This window comes from Phascolarctos cinereus, unplaced genomic scaffold, assembly GCF_003287225.1.
Source record: "Phascolarctos cinereus isolate Bilbo 61053 unplaced genomic scaffold, phaCin_HiC Scaffold_726;HRSCAF=1367, whole genome shotgun sequence".
In the NCBI taxonomy this organism is placed as follows: domain Eukaryota; kingdom Metazoa; phylum Chordata; class Mammalia; order Diprotodontia; family Phascolarctidae; genus Phascolarctos; species Phascolarctos cinereus.
The window spans coordinates 373,237,197-373,254,620 of record NW_027556098.1 but is presented as its reverse complement, the minus strand read 5'-3'; the positions used below and the strand labels follow the sequence as shown (position 1 = coordinate 373,254,620).

At 48.7% G+C, this 17,424-nt stretch overlaps 2 protein-coding genes across 7 annotated transcripts in view; both read left to right on the top strand.

Annotated features, from left to right (window-relative positions):
- Positions 1-9,757, top strand: part of DHDDS (dehydrodolichyl diphosphate synthase subunit) — a 35,259-nt gene extending 25,502 nt beyond the window's left edge. For 4 of the 5 annotated variants that reach the window (XM_020983198.2, XM_078145566.1, XM_020983197.2 and 1 more), the window contains 2 exons: positions 697-804; positions 7,525-9,757. In XM_020983198.2, coding sequence (XP_020838857.1) covers positions 697-804; positions 7,525-7,761 — 345 coding nt within the window. In that variant the 3' untranslated portion in view covers positions 7,762-9,757. The remainder of the gene's footprint in view (positions 1-696; positions 805-7,524) is intronic. The other variant, XM_078145565.1, reaches the window with a different exon arrangement.
- Positions 9,758-10,805: 1,048 nt separating this feature from the next.
- HMGN2 (high mobility group nucleosomal binding domain 2) lies at positions 10,806-15,203 on the top strand. 2 transcript variants are annotated; one of them, XR_002323805.2, is made up of 7 exons: positions 10,806-11,013; positions 11,915-11,959; positions 12,200-12,229; positions 12,568-12,618; positions 13,304-13,399; positions 13,541-13,687; positions 14,320-15,203. XR_002323805.2 is itself a non-coding variant. In XM_020983202.2 (6 exons), exons 1-6 carry the CDS (start codon positions 10,999-11,001, stop codon positions 14,353-14,355), a joined length of 273 nt encoding a protein of 90 aa, XP_020838861.1. In that variant the 5' UTR covers positions 10,813-10,998; the 3' UTR covers positions 14,356-15,203. The 2 variants fall into 2 exon arrangements, 1 of the variants encoding a protein (XP_020838861.1); XM_020983202.2 differs by lacking the exon at positions 13,541-13,687 and having other exon boundaries at positions 10,813-11,013.
- The last annotated feature ends 2,221 nt before the right edge of the window (positions 15,204-17,424 follow it).

Here is a 17,424-nt window from a genome sequence, read left to right as displayed (position 1 = left end):
ACTTCTCACATCCTTCTGGCTTTGGAGCAGCCGTGAAAAATGAGGGCATTTACCCAGCACTCAAAGGCCCACAGAGGGCTTTAGGCACATGCTGGCTGCTGAACTTGGCAGCCCCTCGGTCAAGCAGCACTGTTAAGGAAGAGCACAGCAGCGACAGCCCTCGAAGGTTTGCAAAGCACTTTACACATTCTTGCCTTTGATCGTCGCCTCCCCCAAAGGGAGGCACGGTTGTTATGCTCGTTTTACAGATCAGGAAACTGAGGCAGACACGAGCTAAACTACTTGTCCAGGATCACACAGCTAGTAGGTCTCTCAGGTGGGATTTGAACTCAGGACCTTCTGGCTCTCTTAGCCTACTGTGTTATCTAGCTGCCTCAGCTTCCTCATAAGTAGTAGTGTCCCCGTCTTACAGATCAAACACGAAGGTAGAGAGGTGAAGGGATTGAAATCGCCCAGAGTCACAAAGCAAGTAAATATCAGGTGGGATTTGTATCCAAGCCTCATTGTCCAGTTCACAGTCTGGCGCTGCAGCCACCACACTGCTTTGCTTTGCTTTTTCCCCGGAGTCTCTCAGCATCTGCCCTTAGTCACGTCCCACCTCCTGGGACTGGGCTGTCAGGGCAGGATAGTGAGGTCTCACAGGTGGAATGCTTGAGCTGTGCTCATCTTCTTCCCTTCTCTGCCCACCCCTGCTAGACGTCTCACTCTTGCCTGGTGTTCCAGCCCATCCTCTGGCCAGAATACTCCTTCTGGAACCTCTGCGAAGCCATCTTGCAGTTCCAGATGAACCACAGCATGTTGCAGGTAAGAGCCCCAGAGTCTACTGGGTAGAAGGCAGGGGAAGGGAAGAGGTGGAGGGCGTCTGTCCCCGCAGAGGGGGCTTGTCGGCACTGCGGCCCTCTGTTGCCTGAGATTATCAGAGTGGTTTGGTGGTGGATGAGGCCCGAGTCACGCGGAGCATCAGCAGTCAGTGGCTCTTGAATAAAGCTGTAGGGTCTCTTGGCCTCGCAGTTGTGTTTGCTGTACCTCTGGTAATATCCAGGGAGGGGGCAGATGCAGTGGCTTCTACGTAATTCAGACTCTTTGTCACTGAAGGGATAGGCCCAGGACAAACATCATGCTGCTTGGCCTAAGAACCTGGGGCCCTTCTTCAGTGTGCTTTACAACCATCTCCTTCAGACTTGAAGGAAGTACAGTAATGCCTCATGTATTGAACATCACAGGGGAATGAACTGTTCCACGTAGGGGAATTTTCCACCTACTTAAAGCTTACCTCTCTAAGAGCTGAATCTTTTCATTTAAAATGTAACTATTTTTTAAATGGAAATTGCTCTAAAATACATTACATGCTTCCCTGCCTTCTTAAACAGAGTATACTGTATATAATTCAACCCTTCTTGATGACTTAAAGTCATCCTGCTGTCACTCTGCCTGCCTCTAGCACCAATCTACATCTTTTCTGATTTGCTGCTTCACATCTGCTGTAGGCTGGAAAGACTAGATAATCTAGCTCATTAGAATTGTGTCTAAAATAAAAGGCAGGGTAGGCTTTGAATAAGGGAGGCCCGTGGACCTTGCTTTTGATTGAATAAGGAACATGGACTTTGTGGCTACAATTCTGGCTGTTGAATCTTCTTCTCCATCCAGCCCTGCCCCCAGATCAGGACCCTATAGGTGCTTGGCACGCATTGTAATCCGTTAGCCAGTCCAGCTCTGTGGCCGGTTCTCTGGTACCACCTGGCAGGATTTCCAGGAGCAAACAAAATCTAGAAATAAATCAGTCCTCCTTAAGACCAGTAGGGCAGTAGTCTAGACTGGCATCTGCTGGTAGCTTTGGCCAGCTTACATTCACCTGATAGGATGACAGAGAACTGTGGTTTTTGTGTGTGCCACAAGAGTTTTGAAGTGTCCCGACTGAGTTCAGGGAGGAGGAATTGGCTGTCTACTTTCCAGGGCCATGATTTTGTTCTTGGGCTTGTAAAGGTGTGTTGATTGACTCTGAGAAAAGTTACCTGTGAGCTTAATTAGTTAAGATGTTTATTGAGTGTAGCTATGGTCACCCTGTGGATATGGCAGTCGAGTGCAGGAATCTTGGCCTTGGAATCAAAGGGCTTCCTTCAGAAAGCAGCCACTTTGCCTCTCTAAAGCAGTTTTCCTGCTCTCTAACATGGGGATAGTATTACCTGTCCAGCACCCTTCTCAGGGTGATCGCAAGCAACTAATGAGTAGGTTATGAGCATTTCCTGGTCGTGGGCCGTGCCCCAACTGTCCCTGGCCCTCACATACAGCACAGTGATGTGCATCACGCTGTGATGCCTTTGGGAAACAGCAGTGGCTGAAACCAGTGTAAAGTTTTACATCATTATGACCATTACTGAAGGGAGGGAGATAAAACAGTCATAACAGTAAGAACAACAACAATAGTAACTCACATTTGTAAAGCATTTTAGTGTTTCAGATATATTCATATTACACCAACCCTGTGATTGATATGAAGGGTTTTTTAGGGATTTTTTGGTCCAAACCTACGATTTTATCCTTGTAGGAAATGTGTGGTATGGAAACTCCCTCTAACAAGGCAGATTGACAGCTCTGGTTCTGAAACATTAGAGTCTGGCCATGATAATATCACTAATATGTAGGAGAGGCAAGACTTGAATGCAGGTCTTCCTGATTCCAAGGCCAGCCCTCTGTCCATTACCCTGCACTGCCTATCACATACTCTTCCCATTTTATAGAGTAGAAAATTGAGGCCCAAAGGTTAGCTGACTTGTCAGAAGGTACCCATTTACTGTCAGAGCTAGGAACAAACCAGTTCTCATGACTGTGAGTATTAATATTCTCCCTACAACTCTACCTCCAATACAAAGAAAAAACAACAAATTTTCCCTGCCTATAAGTTGTGAAATGATTGTGAATCTGGTGAAATGACTTGTGCTCATAAAGAGATACTGAAAAACATGAGGAACTCTGTGATATTTGAATCCAAAAGAATAAGGTGCTATTTTTGCTCGTGCATCACTTAAATAGTGTAGCTTATATGTGGAAAAGAGAGTCAGGACACCTAGGTTCTATTCCCAAGTCTCCCACTGACTGGCTGTGTAACCTTGGAAAAAATAACTTTTCCAATCTGGGCCTCAGTTTCTTCATCTATAAAATGAAAGAAGTGATAAAAGGATTTTGAAGGAAGGTCACTTCTTGCTTGGTTGATCAAGGAGAGCCCCATGGAGAAAGCAGGGCTCAAGCTGGGCTTTGAGATTAGCCAGGCCTCAGAGAAGTTGGAGGGAAGCAAGAAAGGCCGTTTTGGCAGGTGTCACATGAGCTCAGTGCACAGGAGGGGCCCTCTAGGTGAGCAGTGAGAAAGATACAAGGTGCGCAGCCATGGGCACGAGGAGGGACGGGACGGGAAGGGGAGGAGCCTTCAGAGACAGGATCTGTGTCAGCTTCTTGCCACATTCATTTCTGTGCACGGAGGAGAAGGAATCTTTGTAACTCTTCATCAAGGATTATAAATTTGTGGATGAACCAGCCAGAAATATCATGGAATCCCAGCAGCTCACATCTGGAGGCATCATAGACATCACTCACTCCTGCCCTTCCCCTCATTTTCTAGAGGAGAAAACAGGCTGAGGGCAGGGGACATCTTTTCCCCAAAGTCACCAAGTGAGTTGGTGGCACAGCAGGATCAGAACCTGATTTCTTGACTTATAATTCTATATACTTTCTATTTTATACCCTGCCTCTTACATTTGAAAAAGTATTCAGTACAAGACTAGGCTGCAGTCCTAAAATTGGATGTAAAAATGACATACACTGGGAAAGCCCACTGGTTAGTAGTTCATTGTCCTGTAGGCCATAAGCTGACTTGGAACAGAGCCCATTGTGGTTAATTAATTGATAATGGATCATTAACAGAGGTTGAGGCTTTGTGAGTTCAGTCTTCAGCCTCTAAGAATGATCTTACGAAGGGGAAACTACCAAGCCATCTGGCCAAATAGTTTTTGATAAGTTGAGCAGAGACCAAATACAAGAGGGGATAGATCGTTCACATTTCTGATGCTTGTGGCCAGGAGCTCCAGAGCATGCTGGGAGCCTGAGCTCCTGCATAGTCTCCTCAGTGCCCTTTTTATGCTGCCCTTCCTCCTCAATTCGTGATCTGACTATGGGCCAGATCCATAGAACAAGACCTTCTGCACCTTAGACATGACATGGCTCACATAGGCATCATCTCCCTCCCATGGCCAGCACAAGGCTGGTCATACAGTTCATTCAGTAAATGCAAACATGACACAGAAGATATTTACTACACACCTGTTGTGTGCAGGGCACTATGTTGGGCACTGTGTGAGATAGGAAAGTAGACAAGATCTGATCTCTGCCTTCAAGGAGCTTGAGAGGGAGGAAAGGAAGGTAGCAAATGCTTGGTCGTTGGCTCATCCCTTTCTTTGGGATGAGTTTGGTGCAGGAGAATAGCCACAGTGATTCAGAGTGAAATAACCTGGAAGGCCTGTTGGCCCAGAAGTTGTGTTAAGAGCTTCTTGGTAAAACCTTGATGTCAAAGATGTGCCTGATTGACTAGGAATCCTGTTCTTTCTGAAGGAGGCAGAGCCATTTGGCTATTTCCTTAACCACAAAAAAATTTGAATGACAATAGACTATTAGGCAGGGTCCTTTGTGTCCTCTTGAGTCCAGCTCTGTTCACCAGCTTCTAACTCAAAGGCCTCTTGTCCAGTCCATGACCTAATTTTTCTGGGCTTCCATTTCTTTCTCTTAAAAAATGAGGCAGTGAAACTAGTGGACTTCTAAGGACCATTCCAACTCTTTAAAAAATTCTGTAATTCTATGTAAATGGCATGGATGGATCAGTAAATAAATGGAGCCAGTCAGTCAGTCAACAAGCATGTCTAAGTGCCCAGGTGTGCTGGACAGCGGGGATGTAATTCCTGAAGGGAGACTTCCTTCAGTTCACTTAGGTTCTACTGGAATGGCGTGACAGATGGGGCAGAAAAGGCCCAAGGATTTGGACTAGTGGGTCAGAGGGCGGGTCTTACTGAGCTCTTGGCCGCATGGTTAGCTGAGAGAGCAATGAATCTGGAGTAGGAGGACCTGGGTTTAAATTTTGGCTTTGCTATTTAGTACTTGCTACTTACTCCCTGACCTTGGACACATCAGCACAAAGGTGTTGAACCTCCAAGGTCTCGTTGAGCTATAAATCTGTGATTCTGTGACAGAACGCTGGCTGTTTCAAAATAATGGTGGTGATGATGATGATGATGATAGCTAGTGCTTATACAGCTCTTTAAGGTTTGCAAAGCTCTTTGCGTATAGTGAGTCGTGATCCTCAGAACAGTCCTCTGAGGGAAGTACTCTTTGTCTCCGTATCACGGGATGAGGAAACAGAGAGGTCATATAGCTAGTCTGAGGGACGACTTAAATTCAGATCTTGATCCGTTTTGGCACCTAGCTGCCTCAGAAGAACTAATCCCGGCTGGCTTCAACTCTTGCTAGCTATGTGATCTCAACCAAGTCACCTAATAGACAGCGTCCTCAAAATCAAGTGAAATGGTGGGTGTAAAAGTGGAAAGCACTCTGAATGGGGAAAGATGATTAGGAAAGGAGGGAAGGAAGGCAGTTGGTCTAACAGAACTAGTTTTCGGTGTGAGTCGGGTTTGGCAGAGTGAGGTGCTGTAACTATCAGATTAGCAAGTGAATGCCCAATGGGGGATGGCAGTACGGTCTTGGTTCTGACCCAGCAGGCCTTTCTGTTCCCTGGTGCCAGGCCGTGACCTGAGTCCCCAGTCTTTGCTCCTGGAAAAGATATCCTAGGCACACCTTGGAGAATACCAAGTCTTATCCATGTAACACAAAGTATGTTTTAAATCTACATCATTTGGGGCCATTTGGGAGATAGAAATATAGTACAGTCCCTACCTCAGAAGTTTATTATGTGTAGATCCCAATGCTTGGCTTTGGGCAATACCAAGAATATAATTTAATATGGTCCTTGCCTTCAAGGAGAGTTTATAATCTAGTGTGCAGTCTAGTTATTTTTTTTTTAATGTGTGAATGCTGAGGTGGGTGGTATAGACAAATAGGGCATCAGGATCTCATTTTAAAATTCTGTGTTGTGTTCATACTCAGGTTAGGCACTTGCCAGGCACTGAAGGGAGGACAAAGGTGAATAAATCACAGTCTCTGCCTTCAACAAGCTTACAGTCTAGCAGGGAGCCATGATGAGTGATATAGACAGTAAATACTGGAGGAGTTCATTGATTAACAGATCTTAGCTGGCCTCCTTCAAGGGTGAGGCCTTGCTACTGGAAATAACATCAGACCTGGAATCCAGGAGAGCCAGGCTTCAGTGTTCTCTCGTCACAAGAGGGAGCTAGACTAAGGGTCTCTTCTCTGACGTTCCGTGAGTGTGCTCAGCAGCAGTGGCAGACTCGGAGAATCGCTGCTGGTCGCCTGTTAACTTAGAAATCATTCACGTGGCACCACATTAAAATGAACTAAGGAGGGTTGTGGGCTGCAGGTGTGTTGCCTCTCCTATGAAGGGTTCAGGGAAGATCATTGCCCTGGGAGGCAGCTGATGGCACCATTGTGCACAGAGCACAGGGCTTGGAGTCAGGAAGACCTTACCACCTAGCTGTGTGACCCCAGGCAAGTCAATTAGCTCTGTTTACCTCAGTTTCCTCAGTGTAACATGAAGATAATTATAGCACCTACCTCCCAGAGTGGTTGAGAGGATCAAATGAGATAATTGTAAAGCACTTAGCACAGTGCCTGGTCCACAGTAGGTGCTTAATAAACGCTTATTTCCTCCCTTCCCCCCCTCCCCCAGTGGACTTTGTAGTTTAGTAGGGGAGATAATGCAGTAAGTAGACTAAGAGAGGTATAAACATAATTCTAGGGGAATTCAGAAGGAAAGAACTAGGACTTGGAGCTTTATAGAAGAGCAGTATGATGTCAGAAGAACACTGGACTTGAAATCAGAGGCCTAAAAACCAGGGCGCTGACACAGACCCTGAACAGATCTAACCTACTTGAACGTATTTCCTTCATCTGTAAAATAAGGCAATGACGCCATACCTTCTTCCAGCTAGTTGTAAGGCAAGTGGTAAGTGGTTTGTCTATTTGAAGGGCTGTTTCACTGCTGCCTGGTGGTGCTTGAAGGATGAGTTTGAGCTGAACAGGCAGAGATGGGATTGGGAGGAGGGAAGCAGGGTAGCTCCTCAGCAGCCCGAGCTGTATGGGGCTTCCCTTTCTTCCTCGTTGGGTCTCCCTGCTGATGGCCTCCAGGGTGTGAGTAGGCACGTGGAGATTCTCGCCAGCGTCACCAAGCTGCCCCTAGCACTTGTCCTTATCTCCCCTGATCCTCCTCCTGCTTCACCACCTCCCAGGTCACCCTGAGTCCAAGACCGGCTCTTACCTCTTGCCCTCGTTGTCCAGGGCAGCCACCCTATTCATCCCTCTGCCCTGCTTGAACCTTATCCATGCTCCCTTTCCCCTGCTTATCTCCGGCAGAAGGCCAGAGAGATGTATGTGGAGGAACGAAAGAAGCAGCAGCTGGAGAGTGACCAGGCCGCAGTGACAGAGCAGCTGCTCCGGGAAGGCTGTGGGCCCAGTGGGGACAGCCAGCTTCGGCTCATTCTCTTGCACAAACGATCATCAGGACGGGAGGAACGTGTCCAGGGCTTCCTGCAGGCTCTGGAGCGAAAACGTGAAGAGTGGCTGGCACGGCTGGGCACGACATCAGCGTGAGAGGGCAGACGTCCCGCTACGTGTTCCTGCTCGCTGGCTGAGGGCCTGATCCAGCATTCCTGAGAAGAGTCAACTTGAGTTTTGATAATGAGATTTGCTGTAATCCTGGGAACAGGTGCAGTGAGGATTGGGCCTTTCTGCCCAGCTAGATTCTTTGTCAATTGATGCTCTTTGTCCAACCCCCACAGAGGGGATGGTTCGGGCTGACAGACAGTGAATGTCTTCCTTGTGGCACACTGTAGCTATCTTAGTACCCATGGGCAACTTGGTGAGCATCAGGTCCTAAAGTCAGCCTGTTCCTCCAGACCTGTTGCCTCCTGAGCTGCTGGTAGCCAACAACCATCATCCCTTCCCTTGGTATGGGGCTTTTTAATATATGGTTGGTTGGATGTAGAGCACTTCCTCACTCCAGAAAGCGCTCAGCACAGCCCGCCACCCCACTACCCCCGTGCCTCTGTTTTCCTCACTGCAGGTTTAGTTGGCTTTGCCTTTGACGGCAGAAAGCTGGGGATCGTTTGGAGGGCGGGGTCAGGAGGAGATGGAAGGCTAGCCATCTTCCCCTCGTGAGCATTTCCACCTGAGTGCTACTGTTGGATCTTGCCCCACTCCTGGCTTGTCAGGCAGCCCTGATTGCTCTGCTGAAAACCTGGGCTCCTCCAATGGTGGAACTAGGCCTGTGATGACAATCCAATTACCTATTGTTGACTCAGCCCACACACACTTTTCTCAGGCAGGGTCATGAGGCCAGCCTCTCATCCCTGCCAGAGCTGGTCCTCTTGGCTAACTGGGAAGAACCAGTATGTCCATTTGGCTGGGACTCCCCTGCCATTGGACATATTAAGGCCAGCAAGCAAGGATACCTCTTCCCTGTTGGCTCTGATATCCACCTCCCTTGGCCTCATTGATAAGCACAGCTCATGTCTGACCCATCTTGGAAAAGCTCCACTTGGTAGCAGTTCTCTCTTTCAACCTTAGTGGGGTGGACTCCACAGTATGAACCAGAGGGAAGGGTCAGGGGCTGTGTCCTTCCTTTCGCTCTCCTTGCCCTACCAGGACCCACAAAGCTGCTCAGAGGATTACCAGCTTGGCCCCTTGGAGGCTTTGAAAGGGGCTGTCTTGCCTGAGCTCCTGTACTTCAGGTGCTTGGGATAGCAGCAAAAGCTGTAAGGCTGTAATCCCATCCTGATGCCAGACACTCTTGTTCCTTCCAGACTATTTCCCATCAGCCTGTCAATGGGTGTCTTTTCTTTCCAGTTATTTAGCCTTCAAGTATCTTTACTGTCATGGACACTTTTGGAATCAGGCATTTCCTCCAGAAATATTAAGGCTACTAGCCACTACCTTTCCCCACCCCCACCCCCCAGACTTAGTGTTGGCACTAAGGGTTCCCATCGAGCAGGTGCTATGTATTTCCCAGCTTTAAAATGGGGCTGTTGACAGCTTTAATTAGGGAGCCATGAATTATAATGCTATAATTTGGAGCCCTACAATTAAGCTAGAACAAGGGGCTGGAGGCAATGAACAGAATTGGCCTCTAGATGAGCTTGACTGACATGAAGAATAGTGCAGTCCTGTTTCTCGACCTGCCTAGATCGGTCAAGATTGGCCTAGGTGATTAATGGAGCTGGTATCCTTAATTGGCCATCAGTCTTTGGGTTCTGGGAAAGGTGTGTGGGGTGGAACAGGGAGGAGTTACACCCCAGGGCACCTTGGGATGCAGCAATGAGCTCAGAGAAAGAGACCACAGTTACAGGCTGGAGCAGGAGCTGCAAAACATAGGTGGTTTGAATTTGTACTGTTGTGACTACACCTTCGTTGCAAGGAAATGATGATCTCCATCCTCATCTCTTTTATCAAACTCTAAACTTAGGAGTCAGATGGTATTTAATTTAAGTGGCCCTCCCTGCCTGTAATCTAGCCTCACTCTTCTCTACCCCTATTTATTAATCTGTGGTTTCCTGGGCTTCAAATACATTAAAAAGGAGTATCTGTCTCACCTCCAGAAGTTGTTTGCTACCTAGTGCAATGTGAGGCTTTGCTTATAGGGTGACAGCTACTTCTCCAGATTTCAAGTGTCCCTTTTGTGGAGTGTCAGTGGGAGCACGGAAAACGCCCCTTTCCAACCCGTTTCCCTGTTTGTCCTCTAGTCTCTTGGGTCCCCTGCAACTCTTCTTTGTGCAGGTGTTTAGGATAGGTTTAAAAAAAAAACCGGGGCTGGGAAGTATAAGAAGTTACCAATCATTTTTGCTGTGCCTGCACAGAATGATCCTATTGGGACAGCTTGGGGTAGTTTTTCACGGAGTGTGGCAGGTTTTTTGCCTTCAGTCCTGTACTCTGCAGGACGAGAGTGACTAGAGGGGCCATGGCGGGGGGGTAGGGGGATGTTTGTGGGGCTGCCACTGGGCGTGAAGGAGGGTGCTGAAAGGACAGCTCCCATCTGGCCTACTTGCCGGGTTCCCCATCACCCGAATAGTACGGTTCCGCCCAGCCCGGAGCCCCTCTCTGCTAGGGGAAAAGACCAGCCTCCAGGTAAGTTGTCTGGGAGATGTCCGTGGAGCGGCGGCTCCGAGAGCTGCACGTCGGGCTGCACCAAGCCGTATCCCCCACTTCGTTCGTTCCCTGCCTCAGTGCTGTGTGCATGCGAAGCAGAGGGAGCAGCGCTAGCTGGAGGCTTGGGCGCTGCCAAGCTGCGCGCAACAAACCGCTGCCTTCGGAGGAGACTCGCAACCCCCACACTTGGGGCCCCCTGGTAGGGGGTAGGGGGAGGGAATCCAGAATGTGCCTTGTGCATTGCTTGAAAACGAAGTAGTTCGGCGGCACAAGGTAGAAGGAACTTGAGAGTTTGCAAAACCAAGCTTAGGCGGGAATCCAAGCCCACCCCTCTTGCGCCTCGTATTTAGCGCGCGCCTCCCTAGTCTCCCTAGTGCCCCCCCGCCCCCACCGCGCGCAGTCGCCTCGCGCTCCCCACTCCAATCTCGCCCCATCCCCTCCGAGGAGGTGAGTTTAAACCCCGCCCACGTGACCCCAGTTGGGCCAATGAACGGCGGCGGGAGGTGAAATCCGGTTCTAACCGGTCCGGGGCTCCCAGCGCTATAAAAACTTTATAAACCCCCCCCCCCCCGGAGCCCAAGCAGTGTGAGGAAGAGGAGACGGAAGCGACCCCCGGACCGGCCGCTGCTGCAACCCGCACCCAGACTCCGCTGCTGTCGCTGCTCCCGCCCCTCCACCGTCACCACCATGCCCAAGAGAAAGGTACGTGGCGCGGGGTCCCGGCTCGGGCGCGGAGCCGTCACCGCCGCCGCCGCCTCCCCTTGGGCTGCTGGAGGCGAGTGGGCAGGCCCGGGGCGGGAGGCCGCGGGGCCGGGCGGAGCGCGGCCTCTCTTCGCTCCTGGGCTCCGGCGCCTGCGGGCGGCAGGGGCCATATTGGAGGGGCCGCCGCGGCGGCAGCGGGAGGAGCCATGTTGGCGGCTGTTGATCCTGCTCCACCTCGGGGCCTGTCATCCTCCTCCCGCTGGTCTCGAGGGCCCGCGAGACCCCGCGCGCCGAGCCCCCTCCCCTCCGGGCATGCAATTCAAACCCGAAGGGCGGGAAAGCCGAAGCGCGCGCGGGGCGAAATGGAATGGGGGGGAGGGAGAAGGGGGGAGCGGGGAGGGGAACGGGAGGGGCGGGGGAAGGGGAAGGACGCGCTGCCGCCAAAAAACCGCCGCGCGGCTGGGAGGGGCGGGGCCAACCGCCCCTCTGTGGAGGCGGGGCCTGCACCACGTGCCCGCGCCCCGCCTCTAGGCTCCGAGTGGTGGAGCCGGAGTGGGACGCCCTGAGCGGCGGCCGCCCACGCCCCCCTGGCCCGCGCCGGAGCCGCACGCCGGCGCGCGCCGGGGACTTATTATTCTCTCTTTCCACCCCCTTCCCTCCCCCGGCGCTAGGCGCTCTGCGCGCGCGCTCCGGCGCTCGACGGGTGCCATGGAAACGGGCACCCGGGGCCCCTCCCCTCAGCGGGGGCGGGAGGGGAGGAGGAAGGGGGTTATTTGCACCATCTGCAGCTGTTGCTTCTGCCTCTCGCGGAGACACCCAACCCTGGCGGCTCGGGACCTCCGGCGGGGCCCCGGGGAGCCCCTGCCCCCACTAATAGCCTTTCCCCGTCCTCTTTCTACAGGCTGAAGGAGATGCTAAGGGAGACAAGACCAAGGTTAAGGACGAAGTAAGTTTGTGTCGTCCCCTCCGGAGCCGGGGCGGGGCGGGGCGGGGGGGAGGGCCGGGCCGGGCCGGCGCACTTAGTAACCCAGGCCTGTTGGAGGGGCTCCTCCTCCTCCTCCCGAAGGTAGCCGATGGCAGCCTTAGCAGCGCCTTCTGCTTGTGCCGGTCTGTCCGCGGCGCTCTTTGGTGCCGTTTTTCTCATTTTCCTACCACTTACTTAATTCTGTTCACTTTTTTTTACTAGCCACAGAGGAGATCAGCACGGTTATCTGCTGTAAGTACTTTTTCTCTTTATGTTTCTGCAAGGCTGGGATAGATAAGAAATTAATTTTCTGTTGAGTGAAGCTTACTTAAGTGTGACTTACTAGTAACTGCTTGAGGTAGTGCTGTCTTTATGGGGATCTCTTGAGCGTCTGTCCAAACTGGCCATTACACACTTGTCCAAAACACTAGACCCTTCCCTTGGGCCTTTAAAGGAGAATTGATTGGGGGATTTCAAGGGAGACCAGAGGTTTCAAATGAAAACTAGAACGTGGTAGTTCTGAGTTGTTGTTCATAGTCAATAGTTCAAGTTTAATTTTAGATCTTTTTTTCCTCTCGTTTTGAAATTAGAAACCTGCTCCTCCAAAGCCAGAACCCAAACCCAAAAAGGCACCTGCAAAGGTAAATTGGTTGGGTCTGTTGGGGAAGGGAGGGAGGAAAGGAGATCAAGGAATATTAGAAGTGGAAGGAACTTTTTCCCCTTGAAACTTGAGGCTTAGGAAGGCCAGGTTTGTAGATGTCTACAGTATTCTTGACGTCTTCAAGTTTTCCCTAAGCGGAATTGTCAACAAAACCTTGACTGGGGTTATCTGATTAGATTTGATTCATTTATGTATCTATGTTTAAGCTGTTTAGGATCATTGTGATTATATATTGCAATCTGAATGTTTATATATTCAACTCAACACTTAGGGCTTTTATGGTCTTTGTGCTAGGGGAGATAACAAAGATAAATATGGCCAGAGCTGCTTTGATGGAGTTTATAGACTAAAGGAGGCAAGTGACAAATGTACTATGATGGCTGACAATTATATCATGCCGGGTATTACCCTCTTTAATCAACTTATCTAGGGTCACTGCTAGGAAAGAATAGAGCTTTTGGCCCAGGTTATCTCACAGTGTATCTATATATGCTTTATTATGCTGTAGTGGAATGAGACTGTATTACAAAAGAGTAAGTAGGAGACTCCATTTGCATGCATTTTGTAGAAGTCGTCCTAGTCCTCACTTCTTATCACTGGTGAGTTTTTTCTAACATTTTGTGAATTGTGAATGAGTGATACCCAAATCTTTGTTTTTTAACTAGAAGGGAGAGAAGTTACCCAAAGGGAAAAAGGGAAAGGCTGACTCCGGTAAGGATGGGAACAATCCTGCAGAGAATGGAGATGCCAAAACAGACCAGGTAAAGTCTTACTCATTTAGCTGGTTACTGACCTCAGAGACTATCGATTGCATTTAATGGCAACAGCATGATCTCATTGGGATCTGAACATTTTGTATCCTCCGGTTAATGCAGTTTTTCCTTCTGCCCGTTTTAAAGCAGGAATTCACTGAACTGACGTTTTAAGTTGCAATAAGAAATTTGCTCCTTCACTGCCATGTGTTGCCAGCTGTCCCAAAGACTGCTGAGAATATTGCATGCACCTCGTAGATTTTTGCCCTCCACTCCAGAAGCATCACTCATAAAATGGTAAAAATGTTAAGAGCCAGAAAGGACATCAGATAACATCTAGTCTAACGACATTTTACAGATGAGGAAACTGAGGCCCAGAGAGGGGAATTACAACCTGTGGAGCCTCTCACAAGGCACACGGTCTGTTTCTTGGCCTCAGTTTTCCTCATCTCTAAAATGGGGGGAGTAGACTAGATCTTGAAGGTTCCTGATAGCTCTAAATCTGACTAGGTCACATAGTAACCCTTAATTGAATTTTAAATAACAACAGTCAATCTCTTTAAAGTACCTAACAATGCTTCTTAACTAAAAATTGAAAATCTGGTCATGGGAGGGAAGAAGAAACATGCTGAAAGGAATAAATAGGTTTCAGGCAAGATTCATGATTAGTCAGTTGTTCACATGTAGATAGTTAAATATGTAGGGCTTTTTATCATTTGCAAAGTGCTTTTTTCACAGTAGCCCTGTGAAGGAGGTAATGAACAATTTCAGTGATAGAGTTGGACCAGCTCGTGAGACAAGGGCAGGGATCTGCCCAGGGACATGCAGTGAGTTAGTGCCTAGATAGAACTCTTACTCAGATCTTCAGTGAACCTGGCTGCCCGTCACACCCATCTGTGCTGTTAATAACCGTTTTCTTTTTCTTTCAGGCACAGAAAGCTGAAGGTGCTGGAGATGCCAAGTGAATTGTGTGAATTTTTGATAACTGTGTACTTCTGGTGACTGTACAGTTTGAAATACTATTTTTTATCAAGTTTTATAAAAATGCAGAATTTTGTTTTACTTTTTTTTAAGCTATGTTGTTAGCACACAGAACGCTTTGTTGTTGTTTTGGGGGAATGGGGCAGATGTTACAGATAGAATATCTCAGAAGCTGGGTTGAAATGGGTGGGGATTTCTTCTCCTCCTTGTTTTTGAGAGGACTTCTCTTGAATACCAAGAGAAGGCTCACACACACACACACCAGATACATAGATACAAACACTGAGACCCTCAGCCTGTCTGGTGGGGGTAGGAGTGGATAACTTCAAAAATTTGTACTTCTTCCCTGTCTGCCATAAGCATCAACTTGACTCCTCCAAACCCAGGGGCCTATCAGGACCTGCCCCTGTTTCCCTCCTTCCCCCCACCCCCAAATCAATTGTGTTGGATACCAGTCTTTCAGGTGATCTGGACTTGAATTATGGCCCTGCTGAGGCCTCCCCAAAAGAGCCTAAGTTCCTTTCATATTGGGGGTCTTTTCCAATTAAGAATTCTACAGTTTTCATTTCATTTTCTCAAAGTCAGGGTAGGCTCGTGAAAAGTTGTTAAACAACATATGCTCAATGTGAAAGTGTCCACCCTCACTCTAAACTTTCCCTGTTTAAAGTATAAAATAAAGACTCTTCATTGGGTTTTATAGTGACTTTATGTTTTTGGTAGTCCATGGAGGAGGGGAGTTGGAAAGTTGTCGTTGCCGATCGTAGCCCATGTCCTGCCTGAATTACCATGATTGTTTATGAAAAGTATCTTTAATAAAGCTGGATACAGTTTGGCTTGGACTGTTCTTAAATAATTTTCTGTTTCCTGTGGAGCTCAGGTTTGGTAATCCAATGTCTTAGCAGTAGTCTTCAGCTTCCTGAGGTGTGTGCTGTCATCTCTTCATCATCCGTGGTGTTGATTCTCCAGGGTGTAATCCCCAAGTTAATGCTTTGTTTAGAATATTAAAGTGGCACTTTAGTGGACAGAGCATTAGATGCAAATCCAGTGGATCTGGTTCAGATCCCACATCAGACTGCCCCACTTCAACTCCATAGTAGGACCAAAGACAGCTTGTTATACTGGCAAGTACGCCAGATTGGAGAATGTGGACGCCTGGCTTCTAGTACCAATTCACTTTTGTACTGATTGTGGAGTTCTCCACTGAAAATGAGCAGGTTGGTTTAAGGTGTTGCCACAGCCTTTTCAGATTCTGTTAGAATGGCGGAGAAAGGATTTGCTGATTAGGAGGTGTGATGTCCAAGGTCTAAGATCTTTCAGTTTTGTTTTCACAACTTGTGATTAGAACTCATGCATTAATAGAACCTTCTCACAGGTAAGATAAAAGGGAGATCAGATATCTTCAAGTCAGGCTTCTTGGCCTCTTGTTGGTTACTCTCTTCCATGCCTTTAATGTTTCTCCAGTTTGTCAGGTCATCATTTCTTGTACCCTCTCTGATAGTTCTCATCTCTTAAGGCTTTATCACCTTTCTGTAGGTAGTATCCGAGTTTGGATTGGTGCCTTTCCTCTCAGTTTCTGTCCTGTCTTATGTGTGCAGCCACCTGCTAGACCTCTGCCCCTGGTTGTGTGACAGTCACACCAGATAACATGCAAGATCACCTTCACTTAGCCCTGTGTCCCACTCCACCCAGCCTTTTAAAAAAAAAAGGGCATTGCACCCTTCTACTGCTGACATCTCTCCGGTTCTTTCATCTCTCAAAGTGATGTTTCCAAGTCCCTGAGAGTCAATCCAGTCTGTCCACTCTAGGATCTGCCCCTAACAAGTAATTTCCCTGAAACACCAGTGTGACTGGACCATGAGTATTTACCATTGCCAACTGAATCGCTCCAACCTACATCACACATCACTAACCTTTGCTTCTTTGAAGCAGTCAGGACTAACCCATTCTGATCTTCACATTTTTGGTCTTTGTCTTTGCTCCTGCCCCCTACCCCAGGCCTCCTAAGGACCAACTTGAGTGCTGCTTCTGAAGCTTTTGCCAGTACCCCAGCCCCCCAAAAGTGACCTTCCAGTATATGTAATCTGAAGAATCTACATGTCTGGCTGTCCCCCCACCCCAGCCTCAGATGTGCCCCCCGATGAAAGTGCAAACTCTGCAGCCATGGGAATCTTTGGGGCTCCAGCTCCCCAGGCTGGCAAGAAGCTAATTGAAGGATGAGGGAATGAATGAATGAATGGCATTCTCTGGGCTTAAGACCTATGCTTCCAAATCAAGCATTCTTTGATTCTAGATGATCACCTCTATAGGTAAATGGATACAGACTTGAGACACCTGCGCGCTGACAGCTCACTGTTTACCGCCTAAAGCACAGGTTGGACTTCTGTTTGTGCAGAAGATGGGGTGACTCCCCATTGCTGAGTTTAGGGAGGGAAAAACATCCCAAGCCTGGCCTTTAATTCTCTTGGCGTTCAGACTCCAGACCTCTTCACCCTTGATTCCAGATTCCAGCGTCCTTGCCACTGTTGCCTCAGGTCGGCTTTATCTTTCCTGCCTTCACCCCACCTGTCCCTTGTGCCTGGGATGTACCTCTCTGCCTCTGCCTTCGCTCGTTTCGAGGTTCAGCCCGGGTGAACCTCCTACCTGTTAGCGCTGTGTCCCTCAAATTATCTTGAGTTTGTTTTTGTAAATGTGTTCCTTGTAGACAGTAAGCTTGAGGGAGGGTGTTCTGTCTCTCTGCCTTTGGACAAGGCTTCCTTCAAGGTTCAATATTGATGTTCAGCCACCTCCTACAGGAAGCCTTTCCTGATCCCCAAACCACTAGTCATGTCTCCTCGGATCGTCCTGTATGATTTACTTGTTTGCATCCTCTGGTCGAATGTAAGCTACGTAAAGGTAGGAGTGCTTTTCGTTTTGGTCTTTGTGTTTCTAGTTTCAAGCCCAGTGCCTTGCACATAGTAGGTGCTGAATATTTTTAAAACTTGACCGATACACACGCACGTAATTGTTCGGTCGTGTCCAATTTTTCATTTTCCAACCCCATTTGGGGTTTTCTT